The sequence below is a fragment of the Canis aureus genome, chromosome 10, assembly GCF_053574225.1.
Source record: "Canis aureus isolate CA01 chromosome 10, VMU_Caureus_v.1.0, whole genome shotgun sequence".
Taxonomy (NCBI): Eukaryota; Metazoa; Chordata; class Mammalia; order Carnivora; family Canidae; genus Canis; species Canis aureus.
In genome coordinates, this window is record NC_135620.1 from 75,600,636 (window position 1) to 75,618,170 (window position 17,535).

General features: G+C 43.9%; 1 protein-coding gene across 1 annotated transcript in view; it reads right to left on the bottom strand.

Moving 5' to 3' along the window:
- Positions 1–871: 871 nt before the first annotated feature.
- The window catches only part of MEGF9 (multiple EGF like domains 9), a 79,030-nt gene continuing 62,366 nt past the window's right edge, over positions 872–17,535 (bottom strand). The window contains exons 3-6 of the mRNA XM_077910927.1: positions 17,352–17,491; positions 8,072–8,215; positions 7,022–7,291; positions 872–5,232 (exon numbers count right to left, since the gene is read on the bottom strand). Of these exons, the coding sequence (XP_077767053.1) occupies positions 4,781–5,232; positions 7,022–7,291; positions 8,072–8,215; positions 17,352–17,491 (1,006 nt within the window). The 3' untranslated portion in view covers positions 872–4,780. The remainder of the gene's footprint in view (positions 5,233–7,021; positions 7,292–8,071; positions 8,216–17,351; positions 17,492–17,535) is intronic.

The following is a 17,535-nucleotide window of genomic DNA, read 5'->3' on the forward strand; positions in this document are numbered from 1 at the left end:
ATAATCTAATAAATATCTTGGATAAACTTTCATCCAACGTACGAATACGATACTATCAAAGTAATATTTGGGGCAATATTTCTTCTTGATGTGCTAAGATTATACTCACATTTCCTTTCTTTTGAAATTTTAATTAGATTTCTGTCATGCATGACACCCAATCACATACATTACGCACCCACATGTATGAAAGTATAAGGTGGGATCATACAGCAATACAACGTGCTTTCTTGTGTGACAAGAAGGAAAAAAAAAAGGGTTTTGAAGTTTAAATATCAATTGACTGAAGTTGAACAAACCCACTGAAGTTTATAAAGCTCTCAGCACCAAGAAAGGTCTTTTTTTTTTCAAAGTACCCGTTGGATCTCTAGATGGCATCCCATTAAACACCTCTGAGCTTTGTCAAAATACAGAATCTTCAAGGGTACTTCAAAATAATAAAAAGATGTACTCTCGCTGCAGGTTGTCTAATAAACACAGAACGGAATCCTTCAGATTCATACTGAGGAAATAATTTTTTATATGTACGAAAAAGAAATTCAAAAGGAGCAAATTTTTTCCTTAGAATTTTCATGGAAATCCCAATGACTCTCATGGCGGGCAGGCAAAAGCACAAACAAGGATATATGTTAATATACGCTTTTTACCGCCCTCTACCCCGGAGCATTTGTTTTGTCCTAAGAAGGGGAATCTTATGGCTTTTTTTTTTCGTAAATGGTTTAAAACATTATTTAAAGGCAGTTAAAACAAAAAGCACGGTCAATAAATGGAGGATTCAAAGATTTTCATGAAGTGGTTTGAAAATAAATGCTTTGTGACATATATTAAAACCCTGACCACGTAATAAAAAGTAAAACAAATCTACAATAGGTACAAATTATATACATTTATTTTTTAATAATTTTAAATAACACTCTTGTATAAATTCTTTTCATATATTCAAATCATACACAAATTTAGAAATGCATCATGAAGCCTAGTACAGCATATGCAGGAGACACGTTTTTAAAATTTGTGTTAGAATCTTAGTGACCTACAGACGAGCGTAGTTTCGGAAACTCCCCCGACGGCTGGGGCTGACGTGTAACCACGAGCGCTTGTGCCCACGTGGCTCCTGCCCTGCTGAGGACCCACGACCCCGGTGCACCCGCCGTCACCGATGGGCCGTGTGTCCCTCCCGCCTCCCCTCGGGGCGCCGACCTCGGCCACCCCCAGCACGGGGCTCCCGTCCGCGCCCACCGCAGGCCGCCCGAGGCCAGAGCGGCCCGTGAGGAGTCCCCCGCGGCCGGGGCCACAAGTGCTTCCCGTGTCCTAACGGGGCACGCGGCCGCTTCTTACTCCTCTGAACGTTTGTCGCAGAGCTTTCCTGGAGGCCTGGGCTCAAGTCCCACCCGCGTGCGCCGGGGGTGAGAAGCAGGGGATGTGCGTGCAAGCGGCCTGGCATCCCAGAGGGCAGGGCCTCGCGAAAGCCCTGGGAGCCCGCCCCTCCTGGGCTCGGCCACCAGAACCGCGCGGCGACGGCTCAGCGTCCGGAGGGCACTCGCGGGCCGCGACGACGCGGGGGCGAGGCTCTGACGACCAGCTCTCCGGGCCATGTGGGCTAAAGAGTAGCCATATGGTGTGACCCCTGTACAAATCCTCTCCTCCCATCACACCTGCTCTGCCCGCCCCTAAAATGCAGGTGCCCGGAGAGGAGACACAGCAAACCCGCGGGCCCTCGGTGTAAGTGAGCTTAGTTTCCATCACCGTCTCTCTGTGACCCGAGAGTCCATTAATAAGAGGCATCTGGGAGCTGATGGTGCGGGGTGGGGGGAACGGGGGAGGACAGAGCCAACACGACCTGGGGCATCCGCCGAAATGCATCGGGGCTTACGCGAAGGAAGGACCGCGCGGTTATCACTTAGTAGCAGTATCTGTCACTTGTCAGCAGGATTCACGCTCGCCTTGCCTGAAAACAAACACGTTTCTAATCCTTATTCAAAAATTCTTCCAATAGGATCTACCTAAGGGACTGATGGGGTCCTACCTTTACAGGAATCAGTATCGGGTAATGCATTCCCTGCTAGTTTCCTACTCCGATTTTGCTGGCAGATCACTTCATGATTGAGTTAAATTTTAGAACAAAATTATTTCCACCAGCAAAAAGCAAGGGACACTAAAGAATATTGTTTAAAACACATTTTAAGACATTATTTTTTTTTCCACTGGGAAGAATCAATGCTCCTTGTGATTCAGCGTCTGCAATACCACGTGAGGCCTGTTGAAGAAATGTCCATATGGCCGGAGTCTGGACTATTTGGCTTCGGCTCCTAGAACCCAGCAAACACTCCTGCTGTCTCTACTGGGTCAACCTGTACGTCTCCCCGCCGTCCACCCCCAGGCTGAGGGGGGCCAGTCTAGGAGAGAGGCAGGTGTTCCGTTCGCACACCTCCTTGGGGCTGTGCAGTGCTCGGGCTGAGCGTGCGTAGGAGGCAGCTGCTGGGGAAGCCGACTTTCCCTCCCTGCTCGGGAGGATTAGTTCACTGTAACGAAGCACAAACTGGTAGTTTCCTTATCCTCGATAGCAGCTTCAGATAGTCCTCCGCGTCCTTCCCGCAGGGTCCCCTACGGCCGTGGGGCCCCGGACCTGCCTCGTACTTACAGAAGGGAGAAGCGTTCCGTTCCCCGCAGGACTCTCCTCCCACGGTCTTGGTCTGCGGCTCTGGGCAGCTTCTGATGAGCACACAGTTGGAAGAACATGCGCTTCACAGTGAGGAGGCCCGATTCCAAGCCCCCCGAGGACGTGCTGGAGAGGCTCGAACAACACATTTAGCCTCATCTGTAAAACGGTGACAACAGCTGCCTCCTCAGGGCACTACGAGGAGGAGCGGGGGACACAGGGATGGAAAGGTGCTTGCCAACTGCAAAGGGCCACAGAGATACTCACTGATTTTATTATGATGTGATGTACCGTGACCTGTCCTCTCATGAGCAATGGCCAGACACCGGGGCACCTCAGGTGCTGGAAGCAGAGGATCCATCTGTCCATCCTCCAGAACATCATCCCTAAAACCTCAGAAAACTTAGGGCTCTCCTGCAGAGGGACGACCAAATTCCAGGTTTTTCTCTGGGGAAGGCGGTCAACTTGGATTTCTTAGGGCTAATCTAATAAATCCCCCCCCCCTTTTTTCCTAGCCACTTGACAGTGAGCCGTCCCTCCTATAAATATCTATATTTGACTTCTGGCTGCTTTTCCTGGCTTGCTGAACCCACCATCTGTCAGTATCAAGACAGATGAGAGCAAGAGTAGGTGGCCTCTAGGGGAGACCCGTGTCTGAAAGCAAGGACTGACCGAACCCACCCAAGTCCAGAGCTACTCCCCAAGCAGGAGAGAGCGGAACCGCAGCTCCGCAGGAAGATGGGACACACGCCTGGAGGATGGGTGAGAAGCTATGTTCAAAAGCAGAAGGTATTTTTTCGAGGTGGGTGGAGGAGGAATAGAAATATTTCCCAGGCATGAAAACGGGATCCCAAGTCACATGATGGCTTTTCTTTTGGAACTAAAATATTTCTAATTCCTTTGGAAGACTATCTTTTGTATTTAAAGACGTGTGTGTGTGTGTGTGTGTGTGTGTGTGTGTGTGGACATGATCTGCACTGATCTATGTAAAATATGTAGAGCGGCTAATGTCTCATCGGGGGAGTATTTTGGAGAGTGTGGACCGTGTCCCAGCTGAACCATCAATGACTTAAAAATCTATTGCTTGAATCTGTAGTCAGTCCAAGAACACACAGCTCTACTTTGAGACTGAGAAAGGAAGAGAAAGGTCAGAAACATCCGACCTCTTATAAATTTCAACAGTGTTCAAAGAGGGACTAAAAATGATTGATGGTCACCAGAGTCCCAGCTCTAGCAATATTGCCATCTATGTTATTTTAACCAATCCCCATATTTTCTTTTTACAACACCATTAACTGCTGTACAAATAAATTCTAGATGATAAAATATGACATGATTTTTTTTTTACAAATAGATACAAATACAATGTTGACCAGATATGCTACATTAACTATATACACCTTATTTCTCTAGAGGCAGGAAGAGTCCTTATTTTTAGGCAATTTACCATTTACACTGAGACCCTAAGGAGGACCGTCAGCTTCCCGCTCCCAGATGTTGCCTTCTTCTTTCCACCATTAGCTTATCCTGTGCTTCAGCCTATCATTGAGCAAGACTTAGGGAAGGAAAAAAAAAATCACACTAAAGATCTTGAGACTTTTCTGCCCCTATTTTAGAAACAATCGAGATTGTTTATTGTGATACAGCCCCGACGTTAAGCTTTCTTCGGCGATGTCTTTTAGCACAGTAGAAGGAACATCATCCCGGACTCTCCTTTTAAAAGAGGCGTTTCAGGAATGGAGACGAAGCCTTCCAGCAGTCCTCCTCCCTCCGCTTCCATCAAGCTTCCGCTGGTTTGGTGAACACTTCCCCAGGAGTCTGTTAGGAGGTCAAAGTAGGTGTGGGCTGCACTGTGGGATTCAGCCTTCCTATACTCCCCTGTAGTCTGGTACAAAAATATACTTTACTACAAGTCCTTATTGACAGTGACCGCTTCAGATCTTCACCGGGAAACTAAGAGCAACAGGCTAAGTGCATTACAGCTTTGTACCCGAACATCTCAGGTGCACCCCACGCCCTGGCGTTCTCAGCAAGCACTACCCAGGCCTTGTCCGGCCCAGGAGCCGATGCAGTCTTACTGAGCACTGTGGTCTAACGACCCAGGACGACGGTTCTCGCTCCTCAGGCCTTGTAGTTGTGTATGGGTGTCGTCAGGGTCAGCTGCCCATTGGGAGCCACTTCATTACCGTCATCTTCCAAGAGTCCTGACACATCTGCATTGGGAATGCTGTCATGGTAGCTGCTGAAACTGATATTGTCTTCTTTCAGCTCGATGGTCCAAAAGGGGGCATTGAGTTTCCGGTTCTGGTACTCCCGGTACATATAGACAGCCCCCACAAAACCCATCAGCAGCACCACCACGATGATGATGACTGTCAAAATGATGATGTTAAACTGGGTCCATGAAACATCAGCTAAAGCTGACGTGCTGTTTTCAGCAGAGCTTACTGAAAAGATAGTCTGCAGGGTTGTGGGGGTAAATGTACTATTTATAACAGGGGTGGGCACTGATGTGGTCAAAGAGGCATTGGAAACCAAAATGGTAGAACCTTCAGGTGTTGGAACAATAACTTCTGAAAATAAAAACAGAGAATGAAATGTAAAAGACAAAATTATCTAGTTTTAAGAAACAATAAAAGAAATACACGTGGGAGTGGAAGTTGATATGGGATGTTGACATGATACTCTGCTCTAAGGTAACGCAAGCTAAAAATAATTTTTAGAGAAGCATAGTGAAAGGAATCAAGGCCTAGAAGCTAGATTATTACATCCATGGCTGTTCTCCAAAATGTGAATATTAAAATCTTTGGGAAAATTCCAAAGTTGGAGTTTCCTATCCTTCTTGGCTCTCGGATAGATTCACACAGATTCCTGCAAAGGCAGTAAATATGTCACCACGGACTCCTGAATCACTCGGTTAAAAGTGACAGGGATAAAAATGCAATCATTTGAACTAAAATAAGTTCAACATGTCTGATGGCATCTCATGAAGGTGAAATTCTCTTCAAAGGTGGCAAAAACAGAATAAGAAAAATCGTATTTCTAGTTACTTTTGAAAAACACAATTTCAAAGTCCAATATTGATGTCAGCCAGGAGAAAACACGGCCCTCCTTTAGCCCTGTGGGATCCTATCCTCCTTTACACAGATCATAGATGGTTTCATAATTAAAGTGCTAAGACCACACAGCTCAGGAGAGGTACCGAAGCCCTTGGGATCCAGTAGACCTGTGCGGCTACAGGCAAGTGAGTGAATCTTGTTAACACTGAGGCTCCTCATCTGTAAAATGGGAGTGACAACGCCTACTTTGCGGAGTTCCCGGGGAACCTCGTGTGAGACAGTGCGCCACGGCACGTTACCACACGTAGTGCTCCCAGGGCTTGGCGCGTCAGAGGCGCTCGACACGGTGGCTGCTGTTGTCACTATAACTCGTCACCACAGTCAGACACATTAATCTATCCCCCAAAGAGGCATGTTCTATGTTATCTAGTAACTGATAAGAAAACTCATCACAGTCCTGTCAGCCAAGTAGGGGTGAAGCATGCCTCCAGATAGGAAAGGGAACCGAGTGAAAGGATCCCCAGCCTAGTGACAGGGTCAGTCTGTCTGTTAGCCTTGATCGCAACAGAATAAGGATATCAAGAAAATGGCAGAGGAACGGCACGTGCCACAGACCAATGGTCCATCAGCCCAGGATTCAGCATCGGTCAGAATGTCAAAGAGTGGTTTCTAGAAGAGCATGGTCTCATCACTTTGTGACCCAATAAAGCCTGAATATCCCTAACTCATGCTGAATTTCTAATCATTAATTTTTATCTAAACCTTTACAGACCTTTCTGGCAAGAAACATTTTGCTACATTAATAACCTTTTCTTTTAAAAATCAAAAGGACTATTATCACTCTTTCCTCCACTGCACATGGAGGAAACTCGGCCCCAAAGTTAGGTAGGACAGATGCTACAGTGCAGTCTCGTTTCTCAGCTGGAACTTCTAACCAGATTACACGTCCCTACTTCCAAAGACCTTTGGTGGTCACTGGAAGTGATGAGAATATAGGAACCAAAGGATAAAAGAAATGATAGGACTTTTAAATTATTAACATAAAAATGAAAATAGATGAAGAGAAAATGTGGGAACCCTGAAATGACTTTGTCGTGGGCCTCAGATTTCTGGAGTTGACTTTGGAGCAGCAGGAGAGCAGCAGGAATAGGAGGAGATCCCTTTAGGCAAATAGCTATCAAAATCTATTTCCAGGAAACTCCTCTGGTGGGATCGGAAGGTTTTATAAACCTAATGGTAGCTGTTCTGAAATTTTCACTGCTAGGCTTAGATATTAAATGTACCACCTTAGGTGAAGCTTTACCTTTCTTGATGCAGTTTCCCTCGAGGTCTCCGACATAGCCTTCTAGGCAGTTCTCACACCAAAACCCAGTGGTGTTATGGAGGCAGTTGATGCATTCACCACTCTCAGGCTTGCAGATCTTTGGAGTTGTAATTGGGTCCACGTGGCCATGACATTGGCACTTGGTACAGATGCTGTCAGAATTGTAATAGCCGTTTTCACACTTGTTGCAGTTCCGGCCTGTGTAGCCTTCTTTACACTGGACACATCTAGGCTCCAATTCACCTGATTCTAAAAGTGAGAGAATACCAAAGGAATTCAGTACAGTCTCAAGCTACAGTTAAAGATGCAAAACAGGGCAGCCCCGGTGGCCCAGCGGTTTAGCACCGCCTGCAGCCCAGGGCCTGATCCTGGAGTCCCGGGATCGAGTCCCACGTCGGGCTCCCTGCATGGAGCCTGCTTCTCCCTCTGCCTGTGTCTCTGCCTCTCTCTCTCTCTCTCTCTCTCTCTCTCTCTCTGTGTCTCTCATGAATAAATAAATAAAATCTTAAAAAAAAAAAAAGATCCAAAACAAAACAACTACTGGTCCTCAAAATGGTTTTTAAACCCCCCCCCCACTATCTCCTCTCAAAGCAATTAATGATCTACACCTTATTTCTTAATTCATAATTGTCCAGTTCATTGTAACAATGATGGGGCCCTCCAGAGACTCTCTGTAGGTAGAGAACAAAAGAAATAAATAGGCTTACATGAGGAATACGAATAATTGTAATGATGAGATACTCTTACAACATTTTTATTACTTCTTTAGTCCTGAAAGATGGAATAAAATATGATTTTAACAAAAACTTCTTCATCTCTCCCTCCAGTCACTTCATATACATGTATTTGGATTTGGTTGCAAATCCCAAGAAAGAAAAACCTTTGCTGTTTTTCTAGCTCCCTTTCACCTGCTCTCACCGTACTCTCACTCCTCTTTGCCCAGAACTTCATTTATCAACACACTTGATAACAATGATAACTGATGCCCTGGTTTCCCCCTCCGATGGAAGATTTAGAGAAAGGCCTCACCTATGACACAGCTGCCTGTAGACGTCACTGCTGAACAAGGACAGCGAAGGCATTCTTTCGTGGCGTCAGGACTCTGATAAAATCCTTCTTTGCAGTCTTCACAGTGATCCCCTTTGCTATTCTCCTGGCAGTTTAAACAAGCACCTAAAAGAAGCAAATTATTTTAAGGAGTTAAAGATGCGCTCTAAAAGCACAATAACTTCAAGTAAATCATACCATATTAACCAAAAGACCTTACGAGTTCACCAGGAGAAGTGAGCTGGCAGGAGTTCACTTTCCAGCCCATCTTATGTCTACGTTGGCCACGCCTGTGAGTCCTGTGTCCCCTGCTAGATTGTAAACTCTAGGGAAAGGCTGGGTACGTGAATAAAGTAGCAATAAGCCTGGGTTGATGCCTGACTACATATGGAAAGCAGGGCGACTATTTTCAAATTAAAAATAAAAACAATCTAAGACCTATTTGAAAAAGTATAAATTATATACTACCTTCACAGTTGGGATACTATAGGTAAAGAAGTAAACTACACCTACATATATGAATACCCATAAATCTTGACAACATTGGGTGAAAAAAGCAAACTGCAGAACGATACAAAACAGATGGAGAAAACTTAATTATCTTGTAAAATTTAAAAACCAAACTAAACAATACTAAGCAAATGGATACATACATAGGATATACAGTAAAAATCAATGTGGACTGAGGGGGCATCAGAGAATTTTATGCTCTGCTTATCTCTGTGGAGGGAAGGAGAAAAAACAAGACTACGGAAAAAAAGAGAGGATTCCAACTGTATTTGAAATTTTCTATTTCAAATATTTAACTATATGTAATATGTTTAAGTATTAAGCAAAATGCCAAAATGTTAGTATTTATTAAATCTAGGTGTAGCTACATTAGTATGTGTTATCTTATTCTGTGTACATTTTCATATTTAAAAAACCCAAGATAGGGCAACCCGGGTGGCTCTGCGGTTTAGCGCCTGCCTTTGGCCCAGGGCGTGATTCTGGGGTCCCAGGATCGAGTCCAGCATCGGGCTCCCTGCACGGAGCCTGCTTCTCCCTCTGCCTGTGTCTCTGCCTCTCTCTCTCTCTCTCTCTGCATATTCTCATGAATAAAGAAAATCTTTTTAAAAAGTAAGAAATTAAAAATTAAAAAACCCAAGATCAAGGTAAAAACAATCAATTAGTAGGGGCCCCTGGCTGACTCAGTTGGTGGAGTGTGCAACTTTACCTTGGAGTTGTAAGTTCAAGCCCCATGTTGGGTATAGAAGTTACTAATAAAAAATAAGTAAAAAAAAAAAAAAAAAAGTAAGTAAAACTAAAAAGAAAAAAAAAAAAAACAATTAGTAGAGGGGCACCTGGATGGCTTAGCGGTTTACGCTGCCTTCAGCCCAGGGTGTGACCCCGGGGTCCTGGGATCGAGTCCCACATCAGTCTCTCCTGCAGGGAGCCTGCTTCTCCCTCTGCCTGTGTCTCTGCCTCTGTGTGTCTCTCATGAATAAATAAATAACATCTTTTAAAAAGAAAAAAAAAGGGCGAGGGAGAGACTGAGACTGTAAAATTAATTGGTCTGACAACTGGGGCAAGATTTGAAAAACCAAAATAATGACAATGTTATTAACACACACAGCATGTCTCAATTCTTAAGTCATTATAGCAGAATTCTCCCAAGCTTCATGAACTGATGGGGAAGACAGGTTCAAACGTGTATTACCTGAACACTTAACTTTGAACTAAATCACACTCACATGCAAGTGTCACTTTCCATCAATAATCAATAATTTTTTAAAAGATTTTAAGTAATCTCTAGGCCCAACATGGGGCTTGAACTCATGACCCCCCAAATCAAGAGTCGAATGCTCTTCTGACTGAGCCAGCCACGCGCCCCTAATCATAATTTTTTAAGGTCTGTTAGTGTCAGTGATACTTTTCACACATGTAACAAAGTAGCAGTGCATCCTCCTACAGTGACACACACATGAGGTGCTGATTTCTTTCCAGATCTTCTTATATCCTGATTGCTCTTTAGCTATGGATCTTTGCGACAATAAAGATAGCTGAAAAGTACATACTAAGAAACTGCAAACTGCAGACTTTGGCTCTCCAAAAAGATAATCTTTTGTTAGTTTAGAGAGGGAGAGGGATGGGCAGAGGAAGAGAGAGACTCTCAAGCAGGCTCCATGTCCAGCAGGGAGCCAAGGCCTGAGATCGTGACTGAGCCTAAATCAAGAGTCAGACACTTAACTGACCGAGCCACCCCGGCACCCCCAAAATAAGATGATCTTAACTGATAAAGTGTTCTCCAGTTTGGAAAATTCAAAACCTGCATTATGAGTAAAATCTGGCCACCTGTGCTCCCTCTATTAAAAATGTGCAGTGGAAATAATTTTTTAAGAAAACAAGTTCTGATAAAGTTCTGAACTTTAAAAATACCTCAAATAAATGAATAGTCCTATAACAGAATATGGATGTTCGGGGAAAGATGCGTTCCAATAACATGCCATTTGCTTGTAATGTGGGAATAACAGGTCATATTGCTATTCTTATTTCAAAATGATGAATATACACATTGTTAATACTTTGCTTCTACAATGCTATTGGGCCTACATGCTTACTGTCTGGGTTTTTTTTTTAAGGTTTTATTTATTTATTCATAAGAGACACACAGAGAGAGGGAGGCAGAGACACAGACAGAGGGAGAAGCAGGCTCCACGTAGGGAGCCCGACGTGGGACTCGATCCCAGGACCCTGGGGTCATGATTTGAGCTGAAGGCAGATGCTCAACTGCTGAGCCACCCAGGTACCCCATGTTTGGGGGCTTTTCACTATTTTAGATAAGATCTCAAGCCTTGGTGCTTATCACGCTATAATTCCATTCTCTTAAACTGTTTATGTTAAAATGTGAATTTTTAAGAGAAATTATAAAATTCTTAATAAACATTCTTTCCAGAGTAATTTATTTCTATCCATTTTATGCCATACCTACAATGAAAAGTCAATGAGAAAAAAATGTAACCCTATGTAGTAAATATGTTATCTCAAAAGGAAAGATGAAAACAAGTCTAATAATAAGACTCATTACACTGCTTCAAAAATAGCATGCATCTGGAAAACAGCCACAGAGAAAGAAAATTAATAAATTACAGACAGACATAAATACAGCAGAGTGATAACAATAGATGTGAGGCCAACAGGCCTTTTGGTGTTTCTCCCCTCTCATTTTCACGTGTCTCCAGTAGGTACGTATCCTTTTTATTTTTATTGTCTTGATTTTTTTTCCTGATTGTAAAACTAATACATTATAAACTCTATCACATGTGTATTATAAAAATATTTCCTGAACTCAAGCAAGTTTAAAACATTGCATGAGGGGGGATCCCTGGGTGGCGCAGCGGTTTCGCGCCTGCCTTTGGCCCAGGGTGCGATCCTGGAGTCCCGGGATCGAGTCCCGCGTCGGGCTCCCGGCATGGAGCCTGCTTCTCCCTCTCCTCTGCCTGTGTCTCTGCCCCTCTCTCCCTCTCTCTCTATCATAAATAAATAAAAGTAAATTAAAAAAAAAAACATTTCATGAGAAACTCGGTGAAAATATTTTCATAACAGCAGTAACGATCATAACCTTGCAAACGCACACGCAGGAGGAAGCGACGGCGTGCACCTGCCGTCCTCACAGCTGATAGCTCCCCTCCGGGAGGCAAGAGGGCGTAAGCAAACTGGCACAGTATTAATGTCGGAGCTGAGCTCCACGCCCAGCTGAACCTCTCACCAGTGATGTGACCTTTGGGAGATAGCCTCTCTGAGTCTCACTTCTCTGATCTGTAAAGTAGGATCATTCTTGGCCTAATGATTTAATGTCAGTATTTCAAAGGGTGAAAAAGTATTCCGTAAGACAAATGTTTTCTCTTTATGTTCCAATTTCCTCGTCTGTAAATTAAGAAGGCTGCATTAGATGAAATCTAAGTTCCCTTAAAATGTAAAAGTTGAGGGGCAGCCCTGGTGCGCCGAGGTTTAGCGCCGCCTTCAGCCCAGGGCGTGATCCTGGAGACCCTGGATCGAGTCCCACGTCGGGCTTCCTGCATGGGGCCTGCTTCTCCCTCTGCCTGTGTCTCTGCCCCCCGACCCCCTGGGTCTCTATGAATGAATAAAATCTTAAAAAAAAAATCTAAAAGTTGAGGGTCTTTCTTTTATGATAAATATATGTAAAAATTAGCTGAAGTTTAACTTTATATATTGTGTCTGGAACCGCCCAAAATACAACAATTCCGCCTTAAAATTTACATTCTCTTTGCTGAAAGATGACCAAAGGAGTGGATTATTAAAAAAAAAAAAAAAAGAAAAGAAAGAAAGAAAAAAGGGGACACCTGGGTGGTTCAGCAGTTGAGTGTGTGGTTTTGGCTCAGGTCATGACCCTGGGGTCCTGGGATCGAGTCCTGCCTTGGGATCCCTGCATGGAGCCTGCTTCTCCCTCTGCCTGTGTCTCTGCCTCTCTCTCTGTGTGTCTCTCATGAGTAAATAAATAAAATCTTAAAAAAAAAAAAAAAAAGGAATGAGTGTTTCCTGAAGATGATGTCATGCTCGCTGGCGAGGCAGCAGACCGATGTGGAAGGGTAACCAAGAACGCAACCAGGCAAAGAAAGGACTGTGGGGCTCCTTTCCATCCTTTCCAACCAAATTCACTGACAACGCTTTGAAAACATAAATCGCCACCTGTAAAAGGCCTTGTCCTTATTTGTTTTTCCATTTCATGGCTTACACATAAACCTTTCAGAAATAGAGCATGTGCTCTGTTGTGGGAAGAAACGCCTGATCCTCTCTGCGGAGCAAACTTGAACCTGCCGAAACGTGACAAGGGAGAGTAAGGGCGGAGAAGGGCGGAGAAGGGCGGAGAAGGGCGGAGAAGGGCAGGGGCCAAAAACTTCAAGTTCACGGAGAGGGGAGACCGGAGGGAGCAGCGGGAGACTCCTTCCAAGGGGCGCGGGAAGCCGGTCAAGGGTTTCAGGACAAGACAGTCGCGACCTGGTTTTACATTTTGAGAAGATCAGTCCGGCCCCCGCGGCGACTGGACGGTGGGCGGCCGCGGGTGAGAGGCGAGGAGGAGCCCGAGAGGGCAGGGGCCCAGAGGTCGCGGTGGCTCCGGGGACGGCAGGGCGCGCGCTGGGTGCTGGGTGCTGGGCCCAGGGAGCCGGCGGCGGGCGTGGTCAGGCTCCGGGGACAGGTGCACAGGCTGGCTAGCGGCCCGGGGCCAGCCGAGGCCTGCAGGCGAAGGCGTCCCACGCGCCGCTGGACCTTTGGACGTGAGGATCAAGGCAGGAGTGGCAATCTGGCAGCACAGACCGAGGTGGCATTTTAAATCAAGTCCAGGGGACTGAATGCCATCACTTCGGGACAGTACGAATGGAGAAGACAAACGTGAGATTTATTTATTCGTTTGAGAGCGAGCGAGCGCACACACGCACGGTGGGGGGAGCGGGGGGGGGCAAGAATCCTCAAGGTTCCCTGCTGAGCGTGGAGTACTGCCCGGGAGTCCATCCCAGGATCCTAAGATCATGACCTGAGCAAAAACCGAGAGTGGGACACTTAACTAACTGAGCCACCCAGGCGCCCAAGAGGAGCAAAAATAAATAAATCTCCTCCAAAAAAAAAAAGTGCACTATGTGAATATAAAGTTTCAGTTTAAAAAAACAACAGTCCCCAACCTCCACTTTAACATAAATATATACTCAATAAAGAAAATCTAGATAATAAGGAGAGTAGAAAGAAGAAACAAGTCACAAGAAATAGGTCATTATGATTTTGAATATATTTTTCCTTGAAATCTTTCCATATATATATATTTAAGTTTTGGTTTTCAAATAGTCTAAATATATAGCCAAGTCATTTCACGCCCTGCTTGTTTCACTCTCTCATGTTGTTACGTACCGCTTTTTAAAACATTTTAATGACAACTTTAGCTGTAGTTGCCATTTATTGATTATTTATAATGAGCCAGGCACTGTAATTAAGGCTTTATAAATATATTGGGCTGAATCACCACAACAACCCATTAGACAGTTACTGTCATTATCTGCATTTCTAGATGAAGAAATAGGCTACGTAATTTGGCCAAGGTAAAGTCAAGATTGCACTTGCCATGCTCTTGATCATGTGCTGCCTAGGTAACATAATTTGCTTCATTCTCTGTTGATAGAAATAGAGTTGTCTAATTTTTAGAATTATAACTACCACTTTAATAAGCCTCTTGGAACACAAAGCTTTTTATGAATTTAGAATTATTTCCTCAGAATAGATTTCTGGAAACAGAATTGCTGGATCCAGGAGGTATTTTTAAGACTCTGATACACACTGTGAAACTGTTTTCCAAAGATTTTCCCCCAATACATTTTATCACAAAAAGATTACTTTAAAATCTGCTCCCCCTAAAACACCAGGTACAGAAAAAGACCAGAAAAGGGAAACACAGGAACTGTGAAAATATAGTGAGTGGCCACCAGAGGGCAGCCGTATCACAGCGCTGTAGGAAAAATCTCCTTGGAGACAAAAGGAGAGGCTGAGTATACATTAAGCTTCCAGTTTAAATTAAGCATTTGCATCCCTTCGCGTTGAATTCCACTTTTCTTATATTTCCAGAGAAACCATTTATTTCTCTTATTACTAGCTGCTTTAGAAATTTTAACCACGGAAAGGTCTTTTGCCTTAAACTATCTCAAGCAAGGACAGGTTGGGATTTACTTGACATTAAAGACAAACCACCTCATTGCTACAAGGAAAACTAGCAGTGAGAGCCCGCAGTGCAGACCGCTTTCTCACTGTACAAGATCTGGGGAGAAAAAAAAATAAAAAATAAAAAATAAAAAATAAAATAAAAGATTTGGGGAGAAATGAAACTCAACTCAGTATGATGAAGCCTTCCGTCCTTCACCAGGATTGAAATTTCTCTCTCCTCCGTGTGTTTTTCCATTCACTTGTTCATTTACCTAACAAACATTTCGTGAGTACTGACTGGGTGCCAAGCTCCATGCTAGGGGCTGTGTACGATGATGAACAATGATATCGCCCCTACCCTCATGAGCAAGCCACACATGACTCATAATCACAAATAAATATATAAACTATGCTACGTGCTGTGACACAAATACAACTGCATATGACAGTGTATAATTGGGGACCGACATTCAGTTTGGAGGATCAGGAACTGCTTTCTAATGTAATAAACTTTAATTGAAGGCCTGAAGGAAAAATAATGATTGAATAAGGCAAAGGGACTAGCGTGGGGTAGAGGTATATGAAAGGTCATGTGTGTGGACCTTAGGACAAGGGAACACAGCTTGTCTCAGGAACAGAAGCCAGTATGACTTCATCACAGGCAGTAGAGAAAAAGAAGAGCATGAGAGAGAACCAGTAAGTAGCCAGGGACCAGATGCCATAACAGAAAAAAACCCACAATCTTTCCTAAATCAATCTGTTTCACCATGGACTAGAGGAGTAAAACAAAGAATTTCCAATTCTTTTCAAGGTACTTTGAATTTCAAATATTCTGCTACTCTGCTTTCATAAAAACATTTGCACTTGTCAGACTAGTTTGTCCTGATGTTTCTGTTGGGGAGAAAAAAAAGATTCCCAAGGAAGGATTTCTAATCCGTACATTTAAGAAAACCGACCATCGGCCGAGGTCATTGTCTTTAGTTTTTAATAGTTTGCTTCAATATGGTTTTCTTTGTTGTAAACCGCCTGGGGTATGCTGAGTTTTCAGAATCGGTGGGCTGATGTCTTTCACCAGTTTAGAAAATCCGTGGCCATTTTCTCTTCAAATTTTGCTTTTTTTTTTTTTTTTTAAGATTTTATTTATTTATTCATGAGAGACAAACAGACGTGGGGAGTGGCAGAGACACAGGCAGAGGGAGAAGCAGGCTCCATGGAGGGAGCCCGACGTGGGACTTGATCCTGGGACTCCAGGATCAGGCCCTGGGCTGAAGATAGCGCTAAACTGCTGAGCCCCCTGGGCTGCCCTCAAATTTTGCTTCTGCCTCAATCTCTTTCCCCTCCTTTCTTTCTGAGTCTCCGATATCATTTATGTTCATCTTCTTGGCTCTGTGTCCCACATGTCTTTCCTGCTCTCTTCTTTCCATTGCATTTTTTTCTCTGTGCTTCAGTTGGAGATTTTTAACTGAACTGTATTCAAGTCTACTCACCTTGTCTTCGTTGTGAATAATCTTTTGTTAAATCTATGCAATGAGTTATTCATTTCAGATGTTGTATTTTTCAGTTCTAGGCTGACCTTTAGATTTTTTCTAAATTCCAATTCTCTTGAAATTTGCCTCTTTTTTACCTATTTTCTGGGTTTTCCTCTATCTTCTTAAAGCATCAATTTTAGTCATTTTAAAGGCATTGTTTGCTAACTAACATCTGGATGATCTGTGGGTCTGCTTTCATTGTTTCTTTTTTCTCTTTATTATTGGTCACATTTCCGCTCTTCAGCATTGTCTAGTGTTTCTGATCGTATGCCAGACACAGTGTATAAAAGAACCAGAGATGATTTCTCCTTTCTCTGTTGGCAGATATAATGAGAGAATCACCCCAATCCAATTCAAAATTGAGATGGGTTGAAGATGGACTGCAATTTTAGCATGAGCCAGTCCATCTACGGTTCATCACTATTTCTTGGTCATGGCCCTCTAACGCTTCTGACTGAGAGCCTAGCATCCCTGAGACTCCTCAGCCCTGAGAGACTACAACAGATTCAGTACTGCCCTTAGGTGGTTTCAGCCCAGATCCCACTCCACACCCTTCAGAACGTGGCAGTATCTCGAGAGAGATGGTGGCATAGGGTAGCAGAGCTCCTCTTTCTGAGGTTTTGTCTCCTAAGCACCAGAAGACTGAGAGACTTCTTTATTCCTTTGGGGCCGCTCTCATTTCTTACATAATCAGCTAATGTCCTGTGAGAAAACTGGCCTTGTGTTTAGGGCTCCCCTAGTTTCCATCCATCATACAAGTCCCAAACAACTGCCAAAAACTCTTCTTGTATCTCTTTCCTCCAGACAAATTCCTTTGTTTGGGCCAAATCTGTTCCTTAGCCTATGACTAGAATCAGCAAATGTCCCGTGGAAATAAAATGTCTAGTGATCATTCACTTACTTAGGAAGAGTTCTAGCCTTTCTGGAGGGTATTTTAGTTCATATAGGCTTCTTTGCTTCCATAGCTCTCCAACCAAAAAACATAATTTTTGAAATGTATGAAAAGAACTATGGCCTAATTACATAACAAAGTTAAGGAAAGTGTGTACCTGTGAGGACATCACAACTGGCAGACCGATTATTACACTGGCAGGGCAAGCAGCTGCTCTCACTAAAGCCATAATATCCATCTTGGCATCGATCACATGGAGAGCCGGTGACACCCGCTTTGCACTGGCATTTCCCAGAACTGCAAATAAAAGCAAAGACAACAAACAAAAGTAAATGAGTCTG